The sequence below is a fragment of the Globicephala melas genome, chromosome 3 (genome assembly GCF_963455315.2).
Source record: "Globicephala melas chromosome 3, mGloMel1.2, whole genome shotgun sequence".
Taxonomy (NCBI): Eukaryota; Metazoa; Chordata; class Mammalia; order Artiodactyla; family Delphinidae; genus Globicephala; species Globicephala melas.
Window position 1 is genome coordinate 100,032,591 of NC_083316.1, and position 24,812 is coordinate 100,057,402.

At 35.0% G+C, this 24,812-nt stretch overlaps 1 protein-coding gene across 2 annotated transcripts in view; it reads left to right on the forward strand.

Annotated features, from left to right (window-relative positions):
- Positions 1 to 3,478: 3,478 nt before the first annotated feature.
- SRFBP1 (serum response factor binding protein 1) overlaps positions 3,479 to 24,812 on the forward strand; it is a 60,141-nt gene continuing 38,807 nt past the window's right edge. Inside the window, exons 1-3 of one of the 2 annotated variants that reach the window (XM_030869801.2) lie at positions 3,479 to 3,665; positions 13,949 to 14,037; positions 15,118 to 15,190. In XM_030869801.2, coding sequence (XP_030725661.1) covers positions 3,630 to 3,665; positions 13,949 to 14,037; positions 15,118 to 15,190 — 198 coding nt within the window. In that variant the 5' untranslated portion in view covers positions 3,479 to 3,629. Of the gene's footprint in view, positions 3,765 to 13,948; positions 14,038 to 15,117; positions 15,191 to 24,812 lie in introns of both variants that reach the window. The other variant, XM_030869802.2, reaches the window with a different exon arrangement.

Genomic DNA, 24,812 nt, shown 5'->3' on the forward strand with positions numbered 1-24,812 from the left:
AGTGTATTTTCTGTCTGGATCTTTTGGCCACTTATTTTATTGGGTTCTTTTTATCCTTATTGAGTTTGGAGAGTTCTTTACATATTCTAGATAAAAGTCCTTTATAAAATATGTTAGTTGCAAAATTTTCTTCTACATGTAGAGCTTATCTTTTTACTATCTTAACAGTGCATTTTGAAGAGAAGTTTTAATGTTGATTCAGTCCAGTTTATCAGTGCATTTTTATATGGATTCTGCATTTGTTCTGATATCCAAGAAATCTTTGCCTAACCCTAGGTCACAACGTCTTTGTCCTATCTTTTATTCTAGAAGTTTTACAGTTTTGTGCTTTACATTTAGGTGTATAATACATTTTAGGCTTTTTGTTTTGTATTTGGTGTGAGATGTGGGTCAAAGTTAATTTTTTATATGAGTATCCAATTGTTTCAGCACAATTTTTGAAAAGGCTACCTTTCCTCCACTGACTTATCTTTACAACTTTGTTGAAAATCAGTTGTCCATATATGCATGGGTCTATTCCTCAATTCTATTCTGAATGCTAAACATCCATGAGTTTAGTTGTAATCTAGAAATGTATGATTATAATTTTTGAAAGTGCAAAATGATAGAAATGTCAGTCATCAGGCATGTTAGATAAGGAAAATATTACTTTTGAGGTAATTTCCTTTTTTCAAAGAACGTGGGTGTTATAGACTGAATTGTGTCTCCATATATTGAAACTCTAATCCCCAATATAATGAGGTTTGGAGATAAAGTCTTTAGGGAGTCAATTAAGGTGAAACAAGGTCATAAGGGTGGAGCCCTAATACAATAGGATTGGCATCCTTATAAGAAGAGGGAAAGACATCAGAGAAGGCTCTTCTGGCTATGCACATTGGAAAGGCCATGTGAGGACACAGCAAGAAGGCTGTTTCTGCAAGCCAGGAAGAGAACCCTCAGGAGAAACAACCATGATAGCACCTTGATCTTGGACTTCTGGCCTCCAGAACTGTATGAAAATAAATTTCTGTTGTTTAAGCCACCCATTCTGTGGTATTTTGTTGTAGCCTGAGTAGACAAGTACAGTGGGATTTGAGAAAGTCTTAAGAAGTTTGAATTTGGAAAACTTGAGTCCCTATTGTATATGCTTGCGAATCCTTACTTCCACTAAATGTAACACTGCAATAAAGAGGAAAAAGATCTTATACCAGTTGCTTTTAATGATAGTAGTTTTGTTGTTTCATATCTCTGACAGCATTTAAATGATCCAGGACCAGCCCTTCAGGAATAAAAGGGGCAGGTGTTGCTTTCTAGAGAAACTTGTAGCCTGATGAACACAAATGCATTATTATTCCTAGAGGACATGTGTATAGCTTAATGAAAGCAGATTAGTTAGTAGAATCACCCCTGTAAAGAATCAAAATGATTTTTGAGGTTGTAACATCAAAAGACAGAGATGGATTGATATTTAAGTGATATATCAGGTACAATGAAAAACTACGAGTCACTTTAAAAATGAATATCTAAAGTTGCTGAGAGCTTATCATGTAAAAGAGTAGACAGTACATAAGAAATTTCAAATTAAAGCAGAATATTGTAAATAATATAAGAATGAACTGCTGATGAGAAAAATTAACTTCTGTTGGGGGCTATGAAGACCATTCTTAAAAAAGGATGTATAGAATGTGAACCTGTCTTGAAAAGTAGCACTTGAGAAAGCCGATCTGGCAAAGGGAGCATCATAAGCAAAGGAGAGAGCTTCTGCTAAGAAAAGGTAGAAAACAAATGCTGAGCCTGAAGAGACTGTGCTGGCTAGAGAAATGAGATGTTGGAGAACAAGAGGAGTGGTGAAGAGAAAACATTACAGAGTCTTTAAGAGCTATAGACAAACTTCATATTAATACATTTTTTGAAGAATTATGGAATCATACTAACACCTTTCTCCTAAATTAGAAGACACATTTTCCATAAAGCTCTACATTTATCTTTAAAACAATCTTTCCTGAGTATTTATGTATGAAGTGCCTACTAGCCACCTGGGGTGAAAAACCCCTGCACTCCAGGAGATCAGTTTTAATGAGGAGAAGTAACTGAATAAGGAGACAATTAAAATTCAGCGTATGATTTATGAATGCAAAAACTACCTTTATGCAACGCTAGTCAAACAAGAAGTCACGCATTAATCCAATTCTGCCCAAATCACACACTGAAGAATACCAATCCAAACACAAGACTGAGTTATTGTAAATTGAGTACAGAATCAGGAGTCAAGAGCATTGGCCCTGCACAGGACTGTCTTCCTGGACAGAAGCTCAGAAGTGGGCCTGGCTTAAATTTACTTTCCACACAGTCTTGAAATACTTAATAAGTTTATCTGTGAATTTGAGTTTTGTAAGTGAAATCCAGTGGGACAATGAAACATATGTCAACGGCTTAGTCTCAGGTCAAGTGTGGTCTTACCTGCTACATACTTCCATTTGGGTTCTCTGGCTTCCTACTTCCCTGTCTCTGCCCAGCAACTACTGCCATCTTGGTCCAGTACAGGCACTCCTCCCTGAGTCCTCAAGCATGGGTCCCAGGCACCTGTGAAGATGTGCACTAGCCCCATGGCATCCCTGTGCTTGAGGGAGCATCACACTAAATACCAAATAGAAAGCACATGACAGGTCAAAAGACACCACGGAAGAAAAGAAGAAACTTTTTCCTACTTTTTGAATGGGGGGGGGTCCTGCATTTTCATTTTGCACTGGGCCCCTTAGATTATGTAACCAGCTCTGGAATCCTGTAGCAGTGGTCGGCTCCAGCTGCGCAACTCTTGACAAGACACTTGGCCCCTCGAAAGTTAGTTCCCAAACCTGTAAAATAAGAATAATATTTCCTATCTCATTGGATTTGACTATTTTGGAGATAATTCACGCAAAGTGTTTGTCCCAGCACTTGACCCATTTTAAAGCTCTATACTACCAGGTGTTAACTATTAATATGTTATTTAACTCGACTCAGTCCCTCATGTGTCCTCTACACGCAGCCTAATACTTCAAAACAGCCAATCTCACAGGCAGCATGAAATGTGCATCCTGGTTCTGTTTTATAAGCTCATTAGACCTTCTTACAGTGTGCAGAAAAATATGTCCATGTTTGAGCTATAAAGTGAGGCTGGTAAAAAAGCTGAATCTAACAGATGTGTTTGTTAGAAGCGCAAAAATCTTCACAAACGCTAGATAAAAATTCGGAGCAAAATTGGTCGCTCAAGTGATCATTTCATAAAGGCTTTCACTCCCATTGAGACACGAAAAACAAGGTCCTTACACAGCTGGACCCACTCTGCGAACGAATATAAGAAAATTAGCATCTTGAAAAACTTCTAAACAAGGTAACGGCTTCTGGAGCGCCCTCTTTGCCACCGGCCCCTACCTAGTTTCCATAGGAACGCGCAAATCAGACGGGGAGCACCCCACGCAGGAAGTTGTTATTCGTCACTTCCGTCCTTCACCTCAGAGTCGGTGTACCTTTTACTCGCGCTTCGGCTGAAGCAGTCGGCGGATGAATTTTGGGCCAACGAGGCCGCCGTTGGAGGGGCGTGGCAACGCACCAGCGTTCCGGCCGATGCAGTTCACGTGCGGGCAGCCGGGGAACTTCTTAGAGCTACCATGGACCAGCCGGGGACTTTGAACCTCAATAACGAGGTGAGCACCGGGGTCTAGAAACGTGTGGGACTGACCTTTAGGGCCCTCAGAACAGCTTTGCTGCGTCATTTTGAGGGGCCTGGGCGAGGCGGGAGTCAGGTGAGTTTTCCGGAACTCAGAGACTGACAACCGTAACTCCCCACCCCCACCCTCCTACCCCCTGGTTTCTAGGTGAAGTGTCTCTGGCCTTCAGTCCTCATGAGTTTTTATTTCTGGTACTTTGGGAAGATCATTTAATCTCTTTATTCAGTGTCCATCTGTAAAACGAAGCTCATGATAGTACCTTTCCCAACAAGGCTGGAGTGAGAATTAAATTAACTGGAGTATGTAGTGTTTGCACAGTGCCTGACAGTAAACTCTCAGTATATATTTCCTGCCTTTTGTTGACTGCAGAAAATGAAAGGGAGAGATTGAGAGCTGTAGCTTTTCCTAAGAAATTGTTCATCTTGAATGAGACCGTATCATTTATAAGGATGTACGCTCGCTCAGTACCTCATTTCTTCTTTCCGCTACTGTCCTATTTCTGTGCTTCCATTTACAGCAAAACTTTAATACTTGCTGTCCACAAGTTTTCGTCTCTCCTTTTAAATCCAGTCTCATCAGACGTTTGCCCTCATCATCTCCACCATTACATGTCACCAGGTTACATTTCTGTCATTTTCTCCTTTCTGGTTTCTGCTTGTATTCAAGGAAGTCATAGTCATCAAAGACTTAAAGTAAGCTGGAAAAGCGGGAATCAAATGAGGACCTCACAACTACAGCAAAGGAAATTATTCGCCATTTTTATTCAGTGGATATATGAGTTTGCTGTGAGCAAGCCACTGTTCATATTACACAGTTCTGTAAGCAACCTGTTCTGAGGTAGGAAAGGTTAAGCACCGTTCATCAATGATACAGGATAATGCTCACAGAAAAAAGTTACGTAGTGCAGAAAAGTTTCCAAAGAGGGCAAGATGAAATGAGTATACTTGTTCTTGGTCTTTAAGGGTCCTACACAGGATTGCATTCAGGAATTCAATGATGGAGAAAGAAGGTGTTCTAACCAGAGGGACCAGTATAAGTGAGGAAAGAATGGGAGTGGGAATCCCCTTGGATTGTATAGTAGTAGATAACTCTCTACTGATGAGAACTTGTGGGATAAAGTAGGAAATAAAGCTGAAATGTATTATTGCCTTATTACCAGGTTAGTAAGTCTGGGTTTCGCTTGACAGTGGAGAACAGGGTATACCGAAGAGGAGAACTCTTGAAGGTGTTTATATTGATAAACATATGTTAAGCTTGTGCTAGTTACAGAAAGCATTTGGTGGTTTATTTTTCCATTAGATTCCCTAGGAGGTATAAAAGATCTTAATCGGAGTGATGTCCTTGGAAATTCACTGGAAATACTAGTGAACTTCCTGTTCAATTTCGAAATTACTGTGAAAGGAGTGGTGACAGTCATTTACCCCACTCTTCACTTAAGGCTCTTTCTTTTTCCACTAGTTTCCAGGCCTCTTCAAAACAGTTAAAATTTGGCCTTTAGGAAGTCTTCACTAATTCACCGCAGTCTGGGCTAGGTGTCTATGCAACCAGGATGCTTTCTACTCTGAAAACACTTGTTTACCTGTTTCTCTTTTTTGGTGTGTATGTCTGTCACCTGCAACATATGTGGTCTGTAACTGTTCGCTGGATGATTGAATGAACTTATCCAATTAGGAAGTTTGTACATCCCACACTGAAGTAAACCTTACATGTTCTAATATGAAGGTAGAAAAAAAAGGATAGAAGAAAGTGGAGATGGTGGAAGAAAAGTGTTATAATTTAAAATTAATGGGAGAAACACTACTAAGGGAAAAACAGTTGTTTACATAAAAATTGAAAAACAAAGGGGGAAAAACGGGACAACCAATTAGAAAAAAAATCCAGCAAATATGACAGATAAATGGCTAATGTATTACTGTAAAATAGCTCATGGAACTTAAGAAAAGTCATCTCATAGAAAATTGGTAAAAGAAATGAATTAAAACTTCTTCATGGAAGAAATATATATGAAAAAGAGTTTAAATTCACTGTTATCTTTCTATCTTTCCATTACTTTTCCATCATCACCCCATCTTAGTCCAAGTTATATCTCCCAGCAGAACTACTATCCTAGCCTCCCAGCTACTTTGACTTGTTTTCTCATCTCATCTCTCTAGTATAGCTGGAGTGCTCTCTTCAAAACAAATCTAATCATGTGTTTCCTTGCTTAGAACTGATTTGGTGGCTTCCTGTTGCTTTTGGTCAAGACCAATCTACACAAAGCCAGTCTCCACTGTTATACCACTACCCTCACCGCCCTCAGGCTGTGTACTTCAGCCACACTGGCTTTCCTCCACTATCTAGCATAGCCTTCTCCAGATCTTTTGCACTTGCTGTTCCTTTTACCCACAGCTCCTTTTCCTCTCAGTACATTTTATACTTCTGCTTAGTCACTTTCTCAGGGAAATGCTTCTTGACTTTCATTTACTCCTTTTGTAAGCTTTTGTAGCACTATTTACTTCTTTTTAGCATGTGTAAGAATTGCTTAATGTGTGGGGCATGTGAATGTGAGAGAGATTTCTTATGCCCTCAACCTGACTAAATTTTCGCTCACCATCATATCCTCAGTGCCTGTCTGTTAAATGAGAAACTTGAGGCATCATTTTTATGATCCTTAATAACTTAAATTAGGTCTCCTTAACTGAGATTCAGGAATGAATTTCAGGGATCGTATAACTGCCTGAAATTATGTGTAATTTGTTGTATTTAGCCTGTCTCTGGGGGAGGGCGAAATATTTCATAGGTTTTATCACATTTGCAAAAATTTGTAAATCTCTGGTATTATCTTTGGAATATTGGTACTCATATCTGTGATTAATTTGATTGGAATCCTTTTTCCATAATTTTTAATTATAGTCTTTTCTTTTAAAAAGTTATGTGGCCAGCTAATTTACAGTATATTTAATTTCCCAAAATGTCTTTTGTGAAGATAAAAGCCAGCTTGCAGACACAACTATTATATTATGCTAACTTTCAATGTCTTCAGCTCTAATTCTGTTTTTTTAAATAATTTTCCAGGGCTAAAGGCTGACATTTATAACACACTTCCTGGCTCTAGGTTCTTAAAATACATGTATTCTTCTGAAATAATGTAAAATTCTACCTTTACTTTTTTTTAAAAATAAAGTATTACTTTTTACTTTATCTTATGATTATTTATTGCATATTTTATCTTCACAAGCACTCATGTGGACTCTGAAGAGAGAATATTTAATTGATTTATTATAGCAGCTTCCCTAATGTTTAACATAGTACCTTGTGTATAATAAGTACCATATACTTGCTGGGCAGGAAAAGTATGGCTAACTCAACTTGAATCACCTAATGTTAAGATGAGGGGGAGAAATCTGCTAAATGAAGACTTTTTTCTCCCTTTCCATTAGAACCAGAGAAGGGATGCACAATTGAAAACAACAGTAAGCATTTAATGAGTAAAGAATTTGGAAAACTAGAGCTGGGTTTCCTTCAGTCATTTGTTTCTTTAGGCAGCAGTGATATATAAAATCAGAATTAGGAGGTGAAACATTCTAATCTGGTACTCTAATTCCACAGTAGGGCCAAAGGCTTCTGTATGAAACTGACATTATTTTATTCTTGATAGCAAATTATTAAGAAGCTCATTAGAAAATTGCTTTCCATGTCCTGCAAGATAGTAAAGGTAGAAACTAAAATGCCAGAGAACAAAATGATTTGCCTTTACGTATTTGTAAAAGATAAGAATTGTGTTTGTACGTGCTTCTGAAGTTGCAAAGCTCCAGTTTCATAATTAAATATGTGATACTTTTTAATAATTCTTTACTGAAGTAGTAAACTAGGGTCCATCCTTCAGAAGAGAACCATTTTCTGTTTGGTTGTTAAACAATTCTGGGAAGTTTTGCTAGGTGGCAGCATATGCTCAAGTTGTAGATAATCACCAAGCACTCTAGAATTTTAAAATCGTTGCTCGTCAGAAATAAAAAGTATAATTCAGTAGTAAATTATCATCCAAATGGCCAAATTAGAAGTCCTCTGTATAAACCTGTAATTAATATTGTTAACTATGAAATAGTTCAAACATATGGAAAATGATAAAACAAATGTCCTTATAATCTGTTTTCTGTATTTAGCAAGTGTCAATATTTTGCCATATTGTAATGCTTAATTCCACCCAGCTTCTTTTACACCTTAGAAGTATTACTCATTCAGTGTGTTTTCTCATATGTATTTTTTATAATTTTCATATTCATACCCAGTGTATAGTATTGTGTTGTATATTTTTACACTTTGCATGTGTGGTATCATACTGGATAAATGCAGTATCATATGTATAATTCAAAAAGTTATTTTTTTCACCCAACAGTGTTTATCCATAATACATGCAGATTTCCTGCATTGATCTAAAATGGTACATTGCTTATGCTTTATTTATATGCAATATTTTATCTCTTATGCAACATTTTGTAAAAATGCTGCATTGAATAGTCTTGTGCATAGCCTTTTGCTATAGCTGGAGGTATGTCTTCTGGACAGATTTCTAGAAGTAGAATTTTTGTTAGGTGTTGCCAGAGTTTCCTCCAGAAGGAGTATACCAATTTGCATTCCTACCAGCAATGTATGAGAGTGCCTGTTTCCTCACAGTCTCACAAACAGAATGTGTTGTCATATTGTTTTGTATTTGCCAGTCTGACAGGTGGGTAATGAATAAGCAGAAGTTTTAATATATTCTAAGAAACAGAGATACACTCAGATTTTTCTTAGCACTGCAGGCTTCTCTAGAGCAACTAGCTCTTAGAATAATTGTTTTCTAATAACCATGGGTTTTTGTTATAAGTTAATTCATATGTGTAGCAAAGTTAGTACATTACCAAAAGAGGTTGGCTAATTGACTGGCTAGCAGATAGCCAACTACGACTCATTTCAAGGTAACATTTACGTTTACTTTTGTCTGTGAACCAAAGTTTGCTCTCAGCTTTGTAGATCAGAAACTTGCTATTGTTGTCACCCCAAAAGTATTCTCAAAAAAGTATTCTCTCAAAAGCAAATTCATATCAACCATAAACTTTTAAGAGACCATATACATAACAAAACTAGTTTATTGAGAAATATATCTAATGTGGCTACTAATGCTCACATTGTAAGACACGTTCTTTTCCTGTCTACTGATCCACAGGAGCTACTTGAAGTACAGAGCCACAAAAAGGGTTTCAGGTGCATGATTCAGTGTTGGGCTGTGATACATCTGCCCCCATAATTGAGTTATTCCAGTACAAATTGGAGTTCCCAGGTCTTTGAGCTGGGGAACCTTTCTTTGGAATCTTCTTGATTCAGACACTGCCAGCTTTTGCTCTTTGTGGTTCCCTTTCCTGTGTTTTAAGTTGACTCTTGCCCATATGTTCACATGTTCTTTTCCCAGTCAGGTATATTAGCTTTTTATTTATTTATGATTGTATTTTTGTACTGTCTACCTAAGAGTTGATCCAGGTTGCATTACTGTGTTCAGATTTCGCCAGGTTAGCTGAGGGCATCTCTATGCCTAGGTTTTAGGCGACACCTCATTTTCAGTGCATGTATTTTGTGTGGGTGTGGATGTGTGTGTCTTACCTCTTTTTCTTGTCCTCTTATAGATTATTAAATGCATTCTTTTGCAGCTTGGAAGCACTCAGCTTGGGCTTATCAGTCTTGCTAATGATGACCTACAGAGTTTTGTCCTTCTGTTTTTGACTTCAAACTCTTCCCTTCCACTTCTTTTTCATTTTGTCTCTTCTCTTTCAGCACATTTCATTATTCTGCCTGTTTTGTCCTTGCTTACTTTATTTCTCTTTCCTTCTTTTCCTCCTGAACAATATTATACTCTTTTCACATTTCTAACAATGACAGTTCTATTTGCTTTTGGTTGAAGAATTCACCAAAGCATGTTGCCCTTAAGCAGTACATTGGCCTTCTGGCAATACTGAGTGTTTTAGGCCTATTTGTTGACATCTGGGTTATCTGTCAACCAGCTTCATAATTCCTGGGTAACAAATGAATTGGCAACCTTTTAAATCCTAACTAAAAGGCTACTGGTAGCTGTTTGTCAGTTTTACAAAAATAAATTTAAATGCTTGGAGAAAGCTAGGTGTTTGGGGCAGGCAGTGTGAGGAAAATAAAAGTAATAGTTTCATTTTTACATGAAGTGAATATACTTATTTTTTTAGTATATTAAGCTTAACAAATACTGGAAAAGTTAATAAGCTAGAAAAGCATTTTTTGGCATTGGCATGAAACTAAATACATGAAGCATTCCCTTTGCTTTTCAGAATTCCCTTATGCAGTAATGACAAACATAGTACTTCTTAAATTGGAATTTTAAAATTGGAGTCTAGCTTTCCCAAGATTGAAATGTAACTGAGGACCAGTTCTGCCCACTGCAATTTATTAATCAAGTTTGGTTAAGAGCAGTTAGCAAATAGTATCTAATCATGTCATGCACCTACAGGTTACAGCAATTAGAAATATTTGTTACTATATTTTAATGCATAATTTATTACTTGCTATTTATTTTATGAATGACTTAACTTTCAAAAAATGTATCATAACCCCCTATTATGCCGCTTATGAAATGTAGCAATTCATTTTTCCACTTAAACCTTGTCTAAATGGCTTTTGTTTATGCAAGTATGATTTTTTTCCTAAGTAGATCTAACTTTGAAACAAATTTCAAAGAGGTTAACATATCTAGTGGAAATCTGATTACTCTACATTCTGTTATTATATTACTCTTTTGAAACAGTGAATGAACAAGTGAGTATTGCTCCCTTTCTGGTCATTTGCTTAACAAATATTTATTGAACACACTTATTGTATGCCATCTACTATGCTGGGTGTTAAGATGCAATGTTGAATAAAACCAGATATTTGACCTTCGTGGAGTTTATAACCTAGTGGGAGAAAGACACATTAAGCATAATCAGATTAAAAGTAAAATATTAAACTTAAAATAAGTGTCATGATAATTCTAGAAGCACTTTTTGACCCCTGAGGGAGGCCAGGAGACACTTTATTGAGAAATGACAGTTGGGCCAAAATCAGAAAGATAAGATGTTAAGCTAACATGGAGAGAAAGCAGTCCTATCAGAGAAAACAGCAGGTGTAAAGATTTGGTGGTAGTTATAAGCATGGTGAGGATGGAGTAAAAGATGGCCCATGTGGCCATTCTAAGAGCAATTGGATCTAAGTGTTAAAAAATGTATTCTGATTGAGTTGTGGGTAACTGATTGGAGAAGGGCAGGAATGGATATTGAGAAAACAGTTGCCAGTAACTCAGCCAAGAGAGCCAAGAAGTCAAGATAGAAGAAAAATGGTACAATTTGAGAGGTAATTAGGAAATAAAATTATCAGGACTTGATAATAGATTCATTGTGAGGGATTTAGAAAAGAAAGCTACCTATAATGAGCCTAGGTTTATAACTGAAAGGATTGTTCTATTCCCTTAAATATGAAACACCAAAAAAGGGATCCAGTTGGGAGTGAAGAACGTGGGTTCAGGTGTGAGTTGGAGGTGATTTTTTAAGCATACTTGAAATGTCAAGTAGGTAGTTACACATTTAGGTCTGGAGCTAAAGTGGAGATCTCATGTAAAGGTAGGAATTTTCAAGTCATCTTTGTTTAGGTGGCAAATTAAAACTGTATACACACATAAGATCACTTAGGGCTAAAAAGTATATCTTGAAAAGAAGAGCTGGCCTAATCAGTTCAAGACTGATTAGAGGTGGATGTGCCTTCATAGAAGACCAAAGTGAAGTAGCTAGAGAAAAAGCAGGAAAACCAGGATAGTATTCTGTTACGGAAACCAAAAGGAGAGTATTTCAAGAAGGAGAAAGTGTTCAACAGTATCAAATGCTGCTGAGACTTCAAGCAAAATGAAGTCTGAAAAATTCTTGTTGGATTCAGGGACTTGTAGACATCATTGGTGACTTCTAGAAATCATTTTGACAGCTTTTAGTAGACTGATGGGAATTTTTATGTGGCATGCAGATAAGGAGATGGTGAGTTTGAACATCTCCAAAAGCTTGACTCTGGGGCAGTTGAGAGAGGGTGCTTCTAGTGAACTTTGTACTGAGATGTTTTGTTTGTCTTTTCTTTAATGAAAATGACTCAAACATGATTAAAGATTAGTGGAAAACATCCATTTAAGAGATTGACAATGCTAGAGTAAATGGACAGTTTGTAGTAAGGGTTATAGGAAGGCAGAAGAGGATGGGATCCAAAATACAGTTAAAAGATTAACCTCAGAAAAGTTCAGGGATATTTCTTATATTGTAACTTTATTAATAGAGGAGGATGGGTGATGCAAGTAAATTTACATTCATAGTAGTAGAAAGACGATGTTTCCCATCTGATGTTTATTTTCTCCATGAAATTGAAAAAGAGAGAAGAGAAAGGTTAGATGTTTTAGGAAAGCAGACACAGATTTAAAATAGTCATTATAAAGTGAATTGACCAAAATATATATGTATAATAGGATTGCTAGGAAGTGTAAGGACCCATTTGAGGTTAGTTATGATGAATATCTAGTAGATAGAATGCCTCAGATATTTCCTGGCTCTTGGGGTACTGTGATAAAAGAACTCAGAATGTTGTTTTTATCCAGGGTTCACTAGAGGGATTGCTAACCAGAGGGATGAGTTTAAGGTATTGGCAGGTGTTGATTATGTACCTAAACTGGATAAGAGAAGGAAAATTAAAAAGAAAAGGACTAATCATTTGAGAGAATGTATAGGGATCAGTGAACTAGTGGTTCCAGTAAACTCGAAGACCATTATGGTGGGTGGGGTTGAACAAGCAAGCTGAAAGAAGTTGTGATCTCAGTGCAGAGTATTTGAATTGATGGTTTTAGAAATGGAATAGTTATGAGCAATGACTAGAACTACATGTGACCATGGAAGTGGGTGGCTATGATAGAATAGATTAGGTCATTAGAAAGGAGGAAGTCAAGAAGTGAGGATATAATATTGGGGTGGGTTATTCAAGTAGACACCTACATCACCCAGAATAATGGCAAAACTTAGGGTGGAGAGAAATTGTAAGTTGGTTGCCAATATTGTCAATGATAAGGGGGTGAAAGATATTAATGAAGGGTAAGAGGTAACAGCTAAATACAAGAGCCTTGTAAAAACAGAATGATGGTGCTACTGTTATTTTGGCAAGAGGAATTTGAGGATTATGTGTGCTAAGCACTCTTGCCAGGCACAGAAAACATGTAAATATTGCAAGGCCCCTACCCTTCAGGAGATTTTAGACAGTAGAAAAAGACAGCCTCATGAGCAGTTAGTGACAGTACAGTGGTAGGTGCTACCTACAGGTGTAGTGGGAACTCCAAAGATGGAATGGTTATCTAACTGAAGAAGTCATTGAAGGTTTCACCGGAGCGATTATCTCTGAACTGAATTTCATGTAGTTCCTGAAGTGGAGGAGGGGTGAAGGATATTACAGGAGGAATTATAAGATGTATGCCTCGTAACAGTGATAGATAAAAGGTAAACTCAATAGCATCCCATTGCACTAAGTACTATTATAACATGTGGTTCTTTATCATTGGAATATTTGTATCTCTTGGCCAATAATTCTGTTTTTTTGTTCTTAGACCTCAGCATTGTTCTGTAATGGGGCGATTTAAAGTGTGTGTGTGTGTGTGTGTGTGTGCGTGCGTGCGTGCGTGTGCACGCGCGCACCTGCGTGTGTGCCCTTGTGTTTTTTGAGTTATGCTTGAAATAATTTGTTACTGAATATAAATAAAAGGGGTGTGCTAAAAACAAGTAAAATAAAGTCACTTTCATGCATTTGCTTTTGTTAATACAAATGCCCATTCAGTAAATTAAATTCCTACAATTACGGGTGAAGCTTTGTTTTAAACCACAAGGATTCAAAGATAAATGTGGTGGTCTCTGATGTTAGGGAGCTCACAATTTATTATGTTCCAAGCCCAACAAGATATAAGTGTAATTTAAAATACTAGCCACTGGGAATGCTGTGATTTTTTTTTTTTTAATAAGTTGTTTCTCCTAAATCCTCAGACGCATATTTAGAATGTTGATTTCTTATTCCTTCACTGTTTATGGAAGAAGTTTGATTTCATCAAACTATGAATATAGTTAAATAAAGCTTTGGTTAAAGTGGTAGACTTATTCTATAATATTGATACTCAAAATAAGGTATGTTTCTTCTTGAATTAAGAATCTCTCTAATTTTGGCTTTATTCCTTGAAGGTTGTGAAGATGAGAAAAGAAGTGAAGAGAATCCGAGTTTTGGTTATCCGAAAACTTGTCAGGAGTGTTGGCAGACTGAAGTCAAAAAAGTTAGTCATTTAAAGTCATGGTCCTATGACTAATAAAATGTCAAAAGTTGTCTTTATTCAGTATTTACAAACTTTGAGGGTAGGACCTAGAGGAGTAATTAAATGTCTTACTCATACAGCACTTTGTTTTATATGTAGATGGGATCTGAGTGAGAGAAAATGTGCTCTGTCAGCATGTCCTTACATAGTTTGGACCATATTCGATTAAAATATATGATAAATTCTGTTTTCTCAAAACTCTTCTTGTGGCTTTTTCAAAGTGAAAATCCTTTGGGGTTATTCATGTATTTTATGTTATTAGTAGTTATTTTTTTAAGATGTTGATATAGTTTAACAAATCAAGTGATACCTTTAATCAGTTATAAAGATTTCATATCACCTTATTCCTTGAATTGATAATTAATTTGAAATCTTTAGGACCTTTTGGAAGTGTTTATCAAAACATTGTGTTCCATTTAATTTTTTTGAAAAAATAATGTTTTGTATTTTTGGTATCACTAGTATTAGAGAAAAAGTATGTTATTTATAGTTCTTATGCTTTAAGCATGAGTACTTACAAAGTCTTCAAATGTGTTTTGTTTCTGATTAATTTCTTGTTTTTTCTTTTGTAAATGTTTCATAAGATAGCCGTTCTCTCTGATATAATCGTGTATTTAACATCTTTATGTATTTATTTAATTCCAGAGAACAGTTTTCATTTAATAAAATTATATCCAACCTTGTAGCTTATGAAACTTAACTGTAGCTTATAAAACTTACATGAAATACAATGTGCTATTAATCAATTGATTAGAAAGTATTATTTGGCTTTCCCATTAAGGAATTAGAAGGCAAACTGTCTATCAGTGGTAATAGTCATAATATAATACCTGGACAGTGCTTATTTTTGCCAAAAGCTTGGGTTTGTTGATGGAATTGGGGTATGTGTCGGATGCGGGAGAGGGCAGTGCAGGATAACAGAATGTTTGTTACTTAGAGAGTTATTAAGCTCTTCTAAAAGAAATGGAAAGACTTTTCATTATGATACTAGTCTAAAATAAATGGTTTTTCTGGCCACATATTATAATGTGTCTTTTGCAGGGGTACCGAAGATGCACTGTTGAAAAACCAAAGACGAGCACAACGATTGCTCGAAGAAATTCATGCCATGAAGGTAAGAAATTGTGTGGATGTGTATGTATGTGTGTTTCCATGTCTCCTGTCAGCCTGCATTCTGTGTGTGTTTGGTGTAACTTATTTGAATATAATTGTGAGTTGACCAAGACTTATTTGTGTGGGTCTGTTTGGTGAAGAATGTAGCATGTTTAGAAAATTGTAATATGTTTGTTTGCATTATTCTATGTTTTTTTACTGAAGTTCTTAAAGTACTAGACTAATTTGAGTCAAAACTATGCCAAACTAAACTCATCTATGTTTAATAATGCTTCATACCTAAGATTTTTATTTTTACTGTAACTTTAGGCATGAAGTCTGAGTTAAGATCAAATCTAAGTTAAGTTCATGCTGTTTGGTAATGTGGATGGTGATATTGGTGGCTGACATCATGCTTTGCCTATTGCCAACTCAATAAATTTTTGTGTGGTGGTGTCAGCATTTTATTCAGCTCTGTAGTAACTTGAAATAAAATTAGTATTGGACCAAAATGATCCATATTTTTGTTTTATTTCAGCCAAACTCTTCACTAGCATAATTTTTAGGTCTTCTCTCTCTTCTTACTTTGTGGAAACTTTCATTTACCAAATGACATACTATTAAATGTCTGGGAGACTGTTTTATTGCAGTACTGAAAAACAACATATGGTACCAGCAATTACCTTAATTGCAGGGTCATTTTGCATGTATGTTTGACTATTACATTTTGGTAGAACTTCTAAGTTTTGAGATAGATAAAAGAGCAAGAGAAATCTCTAACAATATTTTAATTGAGTTAGATTATCAAAGCTTCTCACAATTTTTTCCTTTTGAAGGATGATAAAGTGTCCTATAAGACAGAGTTATAATAGTTAATCTGAATAGAAACCGATGTAGGACATGATTCTTTGGTGTGAGGTATGGTTTTTGTGGGGGGTTTTAAAGTTTATTTTCACAGGACTGTAAAATTCATGGAATCCATTTGATATCTCATAAGTTTTAATACCCTTGTTGTCCAGTCATTCATTCAAAATACTCTGTATTTGACTCTTAATTATTATTTGTATCACTTTGTATTACACATCATTTAGACTTTTTCTTTTTTTTCCATAAAATTCCTGTGAGAAATAAAATATTTAGAGATTTTTGTTTTTGAGGATAACACTAAGGTAGGAAGTTATGGTTTATGCCGTTGTTTTTCACTTTCTCTTAACCAAGCTCCTTACTAAATTACATTCCTTACCTAAATTTTTCCCTGTAATTTCTTCTGAATAGTCATTTTTGTAGTCCTAAATTATTCAGAGGCTTTGAGCTACCATATAATTGCTGATTTTATTTTACCATGGAAAGGATGGCTTATAATATAATAAGCCTATGTACAGTATATCAGGAGTTTGGGAAGAAAAGGTATTCATTAATCTTTAAAATACTTCCCTTCCATAACTCTCAATAAGCAATTTAATTTAGTTAATTAGAAAGAAAAGTTGTCCTATTTTATCTATATGTGAAACTTATTTTCTGTAATTCTTAAACCTCATCAGCAGTAGAAAATCAGACTCAGTGATAATTAAAGTTCATAGGTTTACAAGATTACTATGTCATGATCATTGTTTTTGTTTGTTTTGTTTCTGTTTTTCCTTGTGTTTATAAAAGACCACTATGGAACTGTTGCCTCATATAAAGCTAAAATTCCTAGCCTGGTATAGTCCTTGAATTCATAAAATTAATAGTATATATATTCCTTGAGTTATTGTCAGTGGTTAGCGTGGTTTATTTGGATACTCTGCCTTCAACTCCTTTTGTAATGGTATTTAAAAACTGGATTAAATCTAAGTATAAAAACCAGAAAAAGAGTAAGTCTATATGTTTGCTTTCCTTACATGTCAAATTTCATTCTTCATCCGTGGTTCTTTTACAAAATTGGTCTACTTTTCTAAAAGAAGCAAGTACATAAAGCACTTTTTTAAATTGAAAGGTCATTTGTAATTTCTTAAGGGAGTGTTTATTGTGTACATGGGAGTATCAAAGAAATAGTCACAAAACAGAAAGCTCACAGTCTCAATTAAATTTGGAGAAAAACCTCTTCTTACTCATTTTTCCAAATGAATTTTTTCCTTGGCTTATATACCATTACATTTTTAGTCTTGTTCATGACATACTGTCCTATACTTGCTTTATATGATAATAGGGTATTTTGTTGCAAGAAGACTTCCTTAAGAAGAAAACCTGATATATTTTTAGAAATGGGAGTTTGTTTTTTCTGGCCAAGGGAAAAAAAATGGCCCGATCTTTATGATACTATAAAATGAAAGATTCCAGTTTTATAGACTGTAATGTATAAATACGAAAGAAATCTTTGCTACCTTTTCTAATAGTATTCACACTTTTAACTTTGATACTAGTATATACCCTGCCTTTTGAAACAGTTCCTTTTTCTTTGGATATTAAAGTAGCTTATTGACTTTTACAGATCCCTAAGTTATTTAGCTAGAGAAAGAGATGGTAAAATTAAAGCATACAGTGAAATTAATCAAAATGTCCAAGAAATCTTTTTCTCAACAATAAAGGTAATATAACTAGCTTTTATTATTTACTACGTGCCAGGTACTATATTGTATGTTTTATATTCACTATCTCATGAAATAGATATTATTATCCCTATCTTACAGAATAGGAAACTGAGGCTTAGAGAAGTTCAGCAGCTTGTTCAAAGTCAAATGGTTGTTAGGTGGTGAACTAACTGTAACTAATTATAAAGCTGATACTGTTAGCTATTTCACGGTGCTGCTTCATTAAGATGAGAACTTCTGAAATATATCTAGTCTCTACTTTCTTAAAGATTGGATTAAGTAATATAATAAGCGTGAAACTTGCCCACTAGGAAAAAAAGGCCCAAAGATGTGTAACAAGTTTTCAGATTCTTTAATTCCTTACAGCTAAATATACCCAGTTACCTCTTTTTTGTTTTTTTTTTACTTTGTCCTCTCTGAGGCCATTAATTTTCCTTATGCTGAATATTCCTATGCAGTGATAAGTTGTATATCATGTGAGATCTTGCTCTGCCTGCTACCTTTTACTTCTCTATTTTAAACCTCTTTCACCTTTTGTTACATTTTTTTTTCTATTTTTACATCTTCTACTCTCTATTATTAAAAGCATCCTTTGAGCTTTATCAGCTGTTAGGATTGCCTTATCTCATGCTCCATCATGGCCTGTTTCTAAATGGTTGTCATTAGTGGATCACAGATAGGAAAATGGTGTAGATTATGATCTTTAGAAGCATTATATAAAATAAAGTAAAGTAATACATTATCAAAATAATATAACTACAGTTGACCCTTGAACACATGGGGTTTGGGGCTCTGACCCTCTGTACAGTTGAAAATCTGGGTAATAGTTGGGTATAAATTAGTGTGGGACCTCAGTATCTGTGGTTCTGCATCTGCAGATTCAACCAACCTTGGATTGTGTAGTACTATTGTATTTACTCTTGAAAAAAATCCTCGTGTATGTGGACTCATGCAGTTCAAACCCATTTTGTTCAAGGGTCGACTCTATATCATATCATTTGAACTTCACAACTCTAAAGTAGGCAAAGTCTTAACTTAAAGGACATATTTAGACGTGTTCTAGACTGCACACACCCCTTGGTTGCATGTTTGTCATATATAGTCATATATTAATTAGAATTTTATGGTATTTCAGGTTATATATGCTTTTCAAAAATTTATTGAGATTTTTCTCTGTAATTTCACATACTATGATTTTGTTAAGTTTTTTCCATTATGAATGCTTAAAAAGAAATTTGCCACAGGGTAAAAGATGCCTTATTTGTCCTGAAAGTATACTGTGTTAATTACTTGTGTCAAATTAACATTTAATTCACTTATTCTACTAAAGTAATAGTATTAATACTATTGTTATTCTAAGATTGTAATTATTTTTGATAGTTTCATCTTTTATTTGTAAGCCAATCCAAAGAATCATATCATCAACTCAGACTCATATATTAGAGATCTTACCTAGAATCCAGCTTTACTAATAGTTTCAAAGATAGATGCAATCAGAAGGCATAGGTGAACATAGGAGAGATTTAGGACTCTCCATGATTCCATAGGTCCTTCCTTTCTGCATCAGACATGTACTTTCTGGCACAGAGTAGATGAGATCTTTAAATGAGGAAGTTTAGGTATTACCTAATAGCAGCGAGCATTTAGATTTTGAAACTTATGCATTCTGTACCCCAAGGTTGTGTAGCTTACATGATATTCTCCAATGTGCTATCCCTCATAAATTCATAGATTCCGGGTTAGTTTACTGTAAGCATCCTTAACAACAGGACATCCCACTGAGAGCATTCATTAGATAAGGACTTTCCTCCTAACAAAAATCATTAGCATAATTACCAGGAGAACCAGTTATCGGCATATTAACAAGTAGATTAAACTCCATCACTTACTTTTCCCTCAGTTTCTTCCTGGTAAGGGACATGAATAGATCCCAAGACAGCTGTTTTAATTCTTCCCCTCTCTGATTTATAATAGTATGCCTTTTGACATTTTTTCCTTTTGTTTGTATTTCCCTCTAACTTTTTGGAATATATTTCAAACCTATAGAAAAATTGTAATGTTACAGTACAGTAATAATACATTGTATCACATACATGTTTGTCCCTTTACTGGTAATGGTGAGTTCCAGTTACTTGGTTTAGATGTTGTCTGCCCGATTCCTCCCTTTTAAAGTTACCTTTTTCTGTTTGCATTTGTTAAGTAATCTGTGAGATGATAACTTTGAGACTATGTGAATATCCTGTGGTCTTTTCACCCAGTGACTGATGTTCTTTGCCTCAGTCAGTTAACAGTTTTTTATTGTTTCTGTTTCTCTGCTGGGATTTTTTATTTCTCTGATAAGATTTTAATCCATTGAGAGGAATTTTTTTTTTTTAATATCATGGAGGATAGTGATAATAGCCATTTGTGCTTGTGGAGAAGAAAAGATATTTCTTTTTCTTGGTTCTTCATCTGCTGGGTAATTTTGTTTGTTTTTTTGTTTGGGGCCATGCCGCGCAGCATGCGGGATCTTAATTATTCCTCAACTAGAGATCAAACCTGTGCCCCCTGCACTGGAAACACTGAATCCTAACCACTGGACTGCCAGGGAATTCCCATATGCTGGGTGATTTTGAATTGTGCTCTGGACATTATGAAGATTAAGCAGAGATTCTGTGTTTGGTTATTTTTCTCCAGTGAGTGGTGGCTTTATCAGTTAACTTTTGCAATAGGCTTTAATTTCAGTGTTTCTTGGACACCACCTCTAGCCTCAGTTCAGATCTTTTGCCTTTTAGTGAGATGCTTTGAATCTGTTCCTTGGATGAGTTATTTAAGTTTAGGGATTCCTTGTGTGGTTCTTTCCCTGCTGGGTTTCCCCTGCTCTCTAAGTGGATAATGTACCCAGACTTCACTGTTCCATGTGTTCCTCAGCCACTGCTCCTGAACCATGCAGACTGCAGTTAGTCTTAGGTTGCACTCTGCAGAGATGATGTCTTATTTATATAGCTTCCCATCTTTACCCTAGTTTGTTTAGACTCTACATCAGAGCCTGTCTTCTTTCATTTACTCTGCTTTACCTTCAGGTAGGTTTTTTTGTACTGTGTCCAGGTTTCATGTTTTGCTTTATTTTGTTTTTTTGGAGGAAGGGTTAATCATATTATCTGTTAGTACCTTAGTCTGTTATACCCAGAAATGGAAGTAGCGAAAGTTAAAAGTAATTGTAAATAGCTGAAAAAGAGGACTGAGCACCCACGACACTGACACTGTAAATTTAGGTCTTAGAGAGATGGAATAAGTAAAAGAGACTGAGAAAGTGTAGGCAGACAAAGAGAACCAAGAGAGTATGGTATCTAGGAAACCAAGTGAAGAGACTATTTCAAGAGAACAGAGTGATGAATTAGGTGTTTATGTTGATATTGTTGTTCTTGTTTTCAAAATTAGCAATATTATTTTTAAAGTGTAAGCTCATTTATTAGATCCTAATTATTGATGAATTTTTCAAGTTGTTGTTCTTCTGTGATCTAGAATACTTTGCAGAACTGTGCTGATAGAATTAGAAAGGGTTTTGTTCTTGCTCATGTGATCCTAAGCATGCCTTCTCTCCTCCTTCCCCTTCCCTGTCCTATTTCTTTCTGTTAAAGTATATTTAAATCTCAAGTCTGAAATTGTTTCCACATTCATATTTTCTTCCTTTCGTCTGAAACCTAAAAGCTGCAAACACTGTTCCAAGTATGGAAGAGGCATAATGTTTCTCTTTCTTGTTTGCTTCCCCATACTCATTGAGCATACCCACATTATGGTCTTTTATAGCTTCAAGATCAGCACTATATAACCTATAATTCTCTTTTATATATCTGTACTTTTAATTTAGAGTATTTTTCTCTAATGCATTATAGAAATCAAGTAATAAAGAATTTCTTTAAACCTTTAGGGTAACTTTAAAGACCCTCAATAAAAATTTTCAACTTAGGGTAGTACGTTTTGTTTGTTGGTTTTAATGTTAATTATCAGAAACAGAAGAATGAATAGGCTCTCCATTTTATAGCCAGCTTAGCCGGTGCTCTAAGAGCGGTTAACTTCTAATTCAGTTTTCTTTAAGGGAGAACTTTTATTGCCTCTGAAGGCAAAGCAAGATGCCCTGATTTAATATCCTTCTGTACTCAACTTGTGACATTTGAAATGATAAACAGGAAGTCATAGTGGTGTTTGAAAAGGGCAAGGGGTCAGTATATACCGCTCTCTTCACAGTCACGCAACAGTGTTTAGAAACAGATCATCACATTGGAATTCTAGTTTGCTTTCCTGGCATGTGGTTTCTGCAGCTTTAAGCCAGTATTTTGAATAGCTCATAATCCTAAAATCCTTAGCAGTGTTGTATTTTTAATGTGTAGGGGTCACGATTTTCATTGTAAGCTGTGTTGATATAAAGATGTTATATCAAGTCTATGGTGGCCTTAAAACATTTTGTCTTTTAAATAAGAGCAGTGGTAGCAAATAAAAGTGGTATCCATTCTCTGCTTTTTAACCTTATTGCTTCTGTTTGAAAACAAAGGAAAAGGTACAGGTCCTTGTTGGTAAAAGTGATGAAGTGCTCTTACCATTTACTGAGTCATTATATACATTTAATTTTAAAATAAAAAACTGACTTTGGAATTGCTTCAGTCCAGATAAGCCTAGTTCAAAGGCTACTGAGTGTGTAAACAGGATTTAGGGGTAGGAAGGAAGGAGTATCACATGAGTCTTTTTTCCAAAATTTTTTTTTCTTATTTCTGTTTGTTTTGATTTGATTTTTTAAGTTTTGTAATTTTGGAAATTTGAACTTACAATCTTGGCAGGACATTCCTACTAACTGTGAAAGTATCCAAAGCCCTTTTCAACTTTCAATTTTAAAAAATTTGGACAACTAATACTACTATCCTAATTCCAATATGGAATAATGTGGTGATTAAGAAAAGGGGCAAATATTACAACACATTTTGTTGGAAACACACAGTGGGAGACAAAGGGCCCCAAAGAAAAGCAGCAATAAGAATAGTAAATAACTTTTTTTAAATGGGATTTTCTTTTTATTCAACTGCGATATCACCTGAATTTTGGGTTAAATGGAGATAGATTATTTTTAAACATGTACACTCCTTAATTTGAACATATGTTTTATGTTGTTAGATTTCTGTTGTAATGGAAACTCTGTATTCTTTATGTTTTATGTTATGAACATAAACATTCTATATGTTAGAATAACTCATGTTAGTGTTTTGTTACTCAGTATTTTGTGACGAGAAAAACTCAGTAAATGTTCTGTTTTTTTCTTGGCTGTGAAGAATTTTATTTTTTTCTCTACCTGCCACTACATTATATAAACTATGTAGTCTTCTAAGAAATAAAAATAATCCCAAGGGTAGTGATTGCTCCAATTAAAAGTGCTTTTTTAGCAATTTACATTGAAAATGTGTAGTTCTTTTATTCTCCCCTTCTATAAGAACTAAACTCTTTACAAGGCATATTAATTTTATGTATGGGTGAGGTAGGGAGAGAAATTCTCACTTTTTTAATTCTTGATTTTTGTTGAAACTCAGTATGTTAAAGTAGAACTTATGAGTTTTGGTGGTAGTCAATCAGTAACTACAGTTATTCTTCTGTTCATCACAATCTAAGATAGCCTCCTAGTTTATTAATGATCATGTATCTTCTAAGACTCATAAAATTTGCAACCAAAAATGAAAAATGTACAAATAAAAAGATGATTAAGAATTTACAGTACAGCTATTATAAATCATATCATATACTCAGGTTAGTTAAATACGTTTTAAATTAGAACCTATTATGTATGTAGATTAATAGTTTTCTGCTGTCAGGGAACATACTGTTCTGTGGGAAACAAGTGTATGAGTCTCTGTATGATATATACCATACCGTGTTACAATCAAAGATTTGTAGGAACCTAGAGAAGGGATCAATTTATTTCATTACTTACAGAATTTAGGGAGGATCTTACAGAATGTGTGGCACTGAGTTGGAACTTGAAGAATAAGTATGATTCTGTTTTAGAAAAGGTAGTCTAGGTAAATAGAGCACAAGAACAGAGCATATAGGTCTGCAAGTACATTGTGTGATTTGGAAGGGCTGCTTAGGACTCTTTGGCTATTATAGTATTCATTTAGCACGTTGAACTGTAATTATTTCTTTATATGACTTTTTTACGGATAGAATATTTCTGTCTCCAGTGCTTAGTGCACTAATTGACATAAAACACATTCAGCAAGTATTTCATTAATGAATTAATGTTGTGGCTGGAATATAGATTGAGAGGAAGAACAAATAGCTGAAGATAGTGGCTAGATGTGATTACAACTGAAAGCCTTTTGGGAAATGTGGGTAATCAAAGGTTTTTGAATAATCATATGTGTTTTCTAGAAAGAGAAATTTGGAGGAGAGTGGAAGATTGATTAAAAGGAAACAAGATTGGAGGTGAGATCCCTGATTAGAAAGCAATTACTGGCTTAATTTTTTCATTCATTAAGGAGACATTTATCAAGGTTATCTTTATGGAAGCTAATATGCTATGTGATTCATTGATCCTGCTCTGCAAAAATCATATACTATCAGAGAAAGGAGCTGGTATGCACAGTTTTAAAAACTGGGTAAGTTATGATAGGGTCTTTGAAAATCTTAAAAGAGCAAAAGGTTGCTTCTAGCTAGTAATTAGGGAAGGTTTCTTGGAAAAGTTTAATAAAAAATTTTAATTTTTAAAATTTAAATTTTAAAATTTAAATTTTACTGATTTATCAAATTGATATGATTTCCTTGATAGTATTTAATTGAATCCCAATTATATAGCAAGGATACTGTGTCATGTAACAACTTTACTTCCCAGACTTAAATATTATTTATAGCACTAGGAAGCTCAATTTCAGATATAAGAACACTGCTCATAAATAACTTAATAATAATTTCAGTTTTTATTGAGCACCTACTCTATGTCATGTTCTTTGCTACAGCCTACACATATGATCTCTAATCTTCATAGTGGCTCTTCACGGTTCCTAATTAGCCCCGTTTTACTGAAGTGGAAACTGGGGATTTAAGCGTTAATTG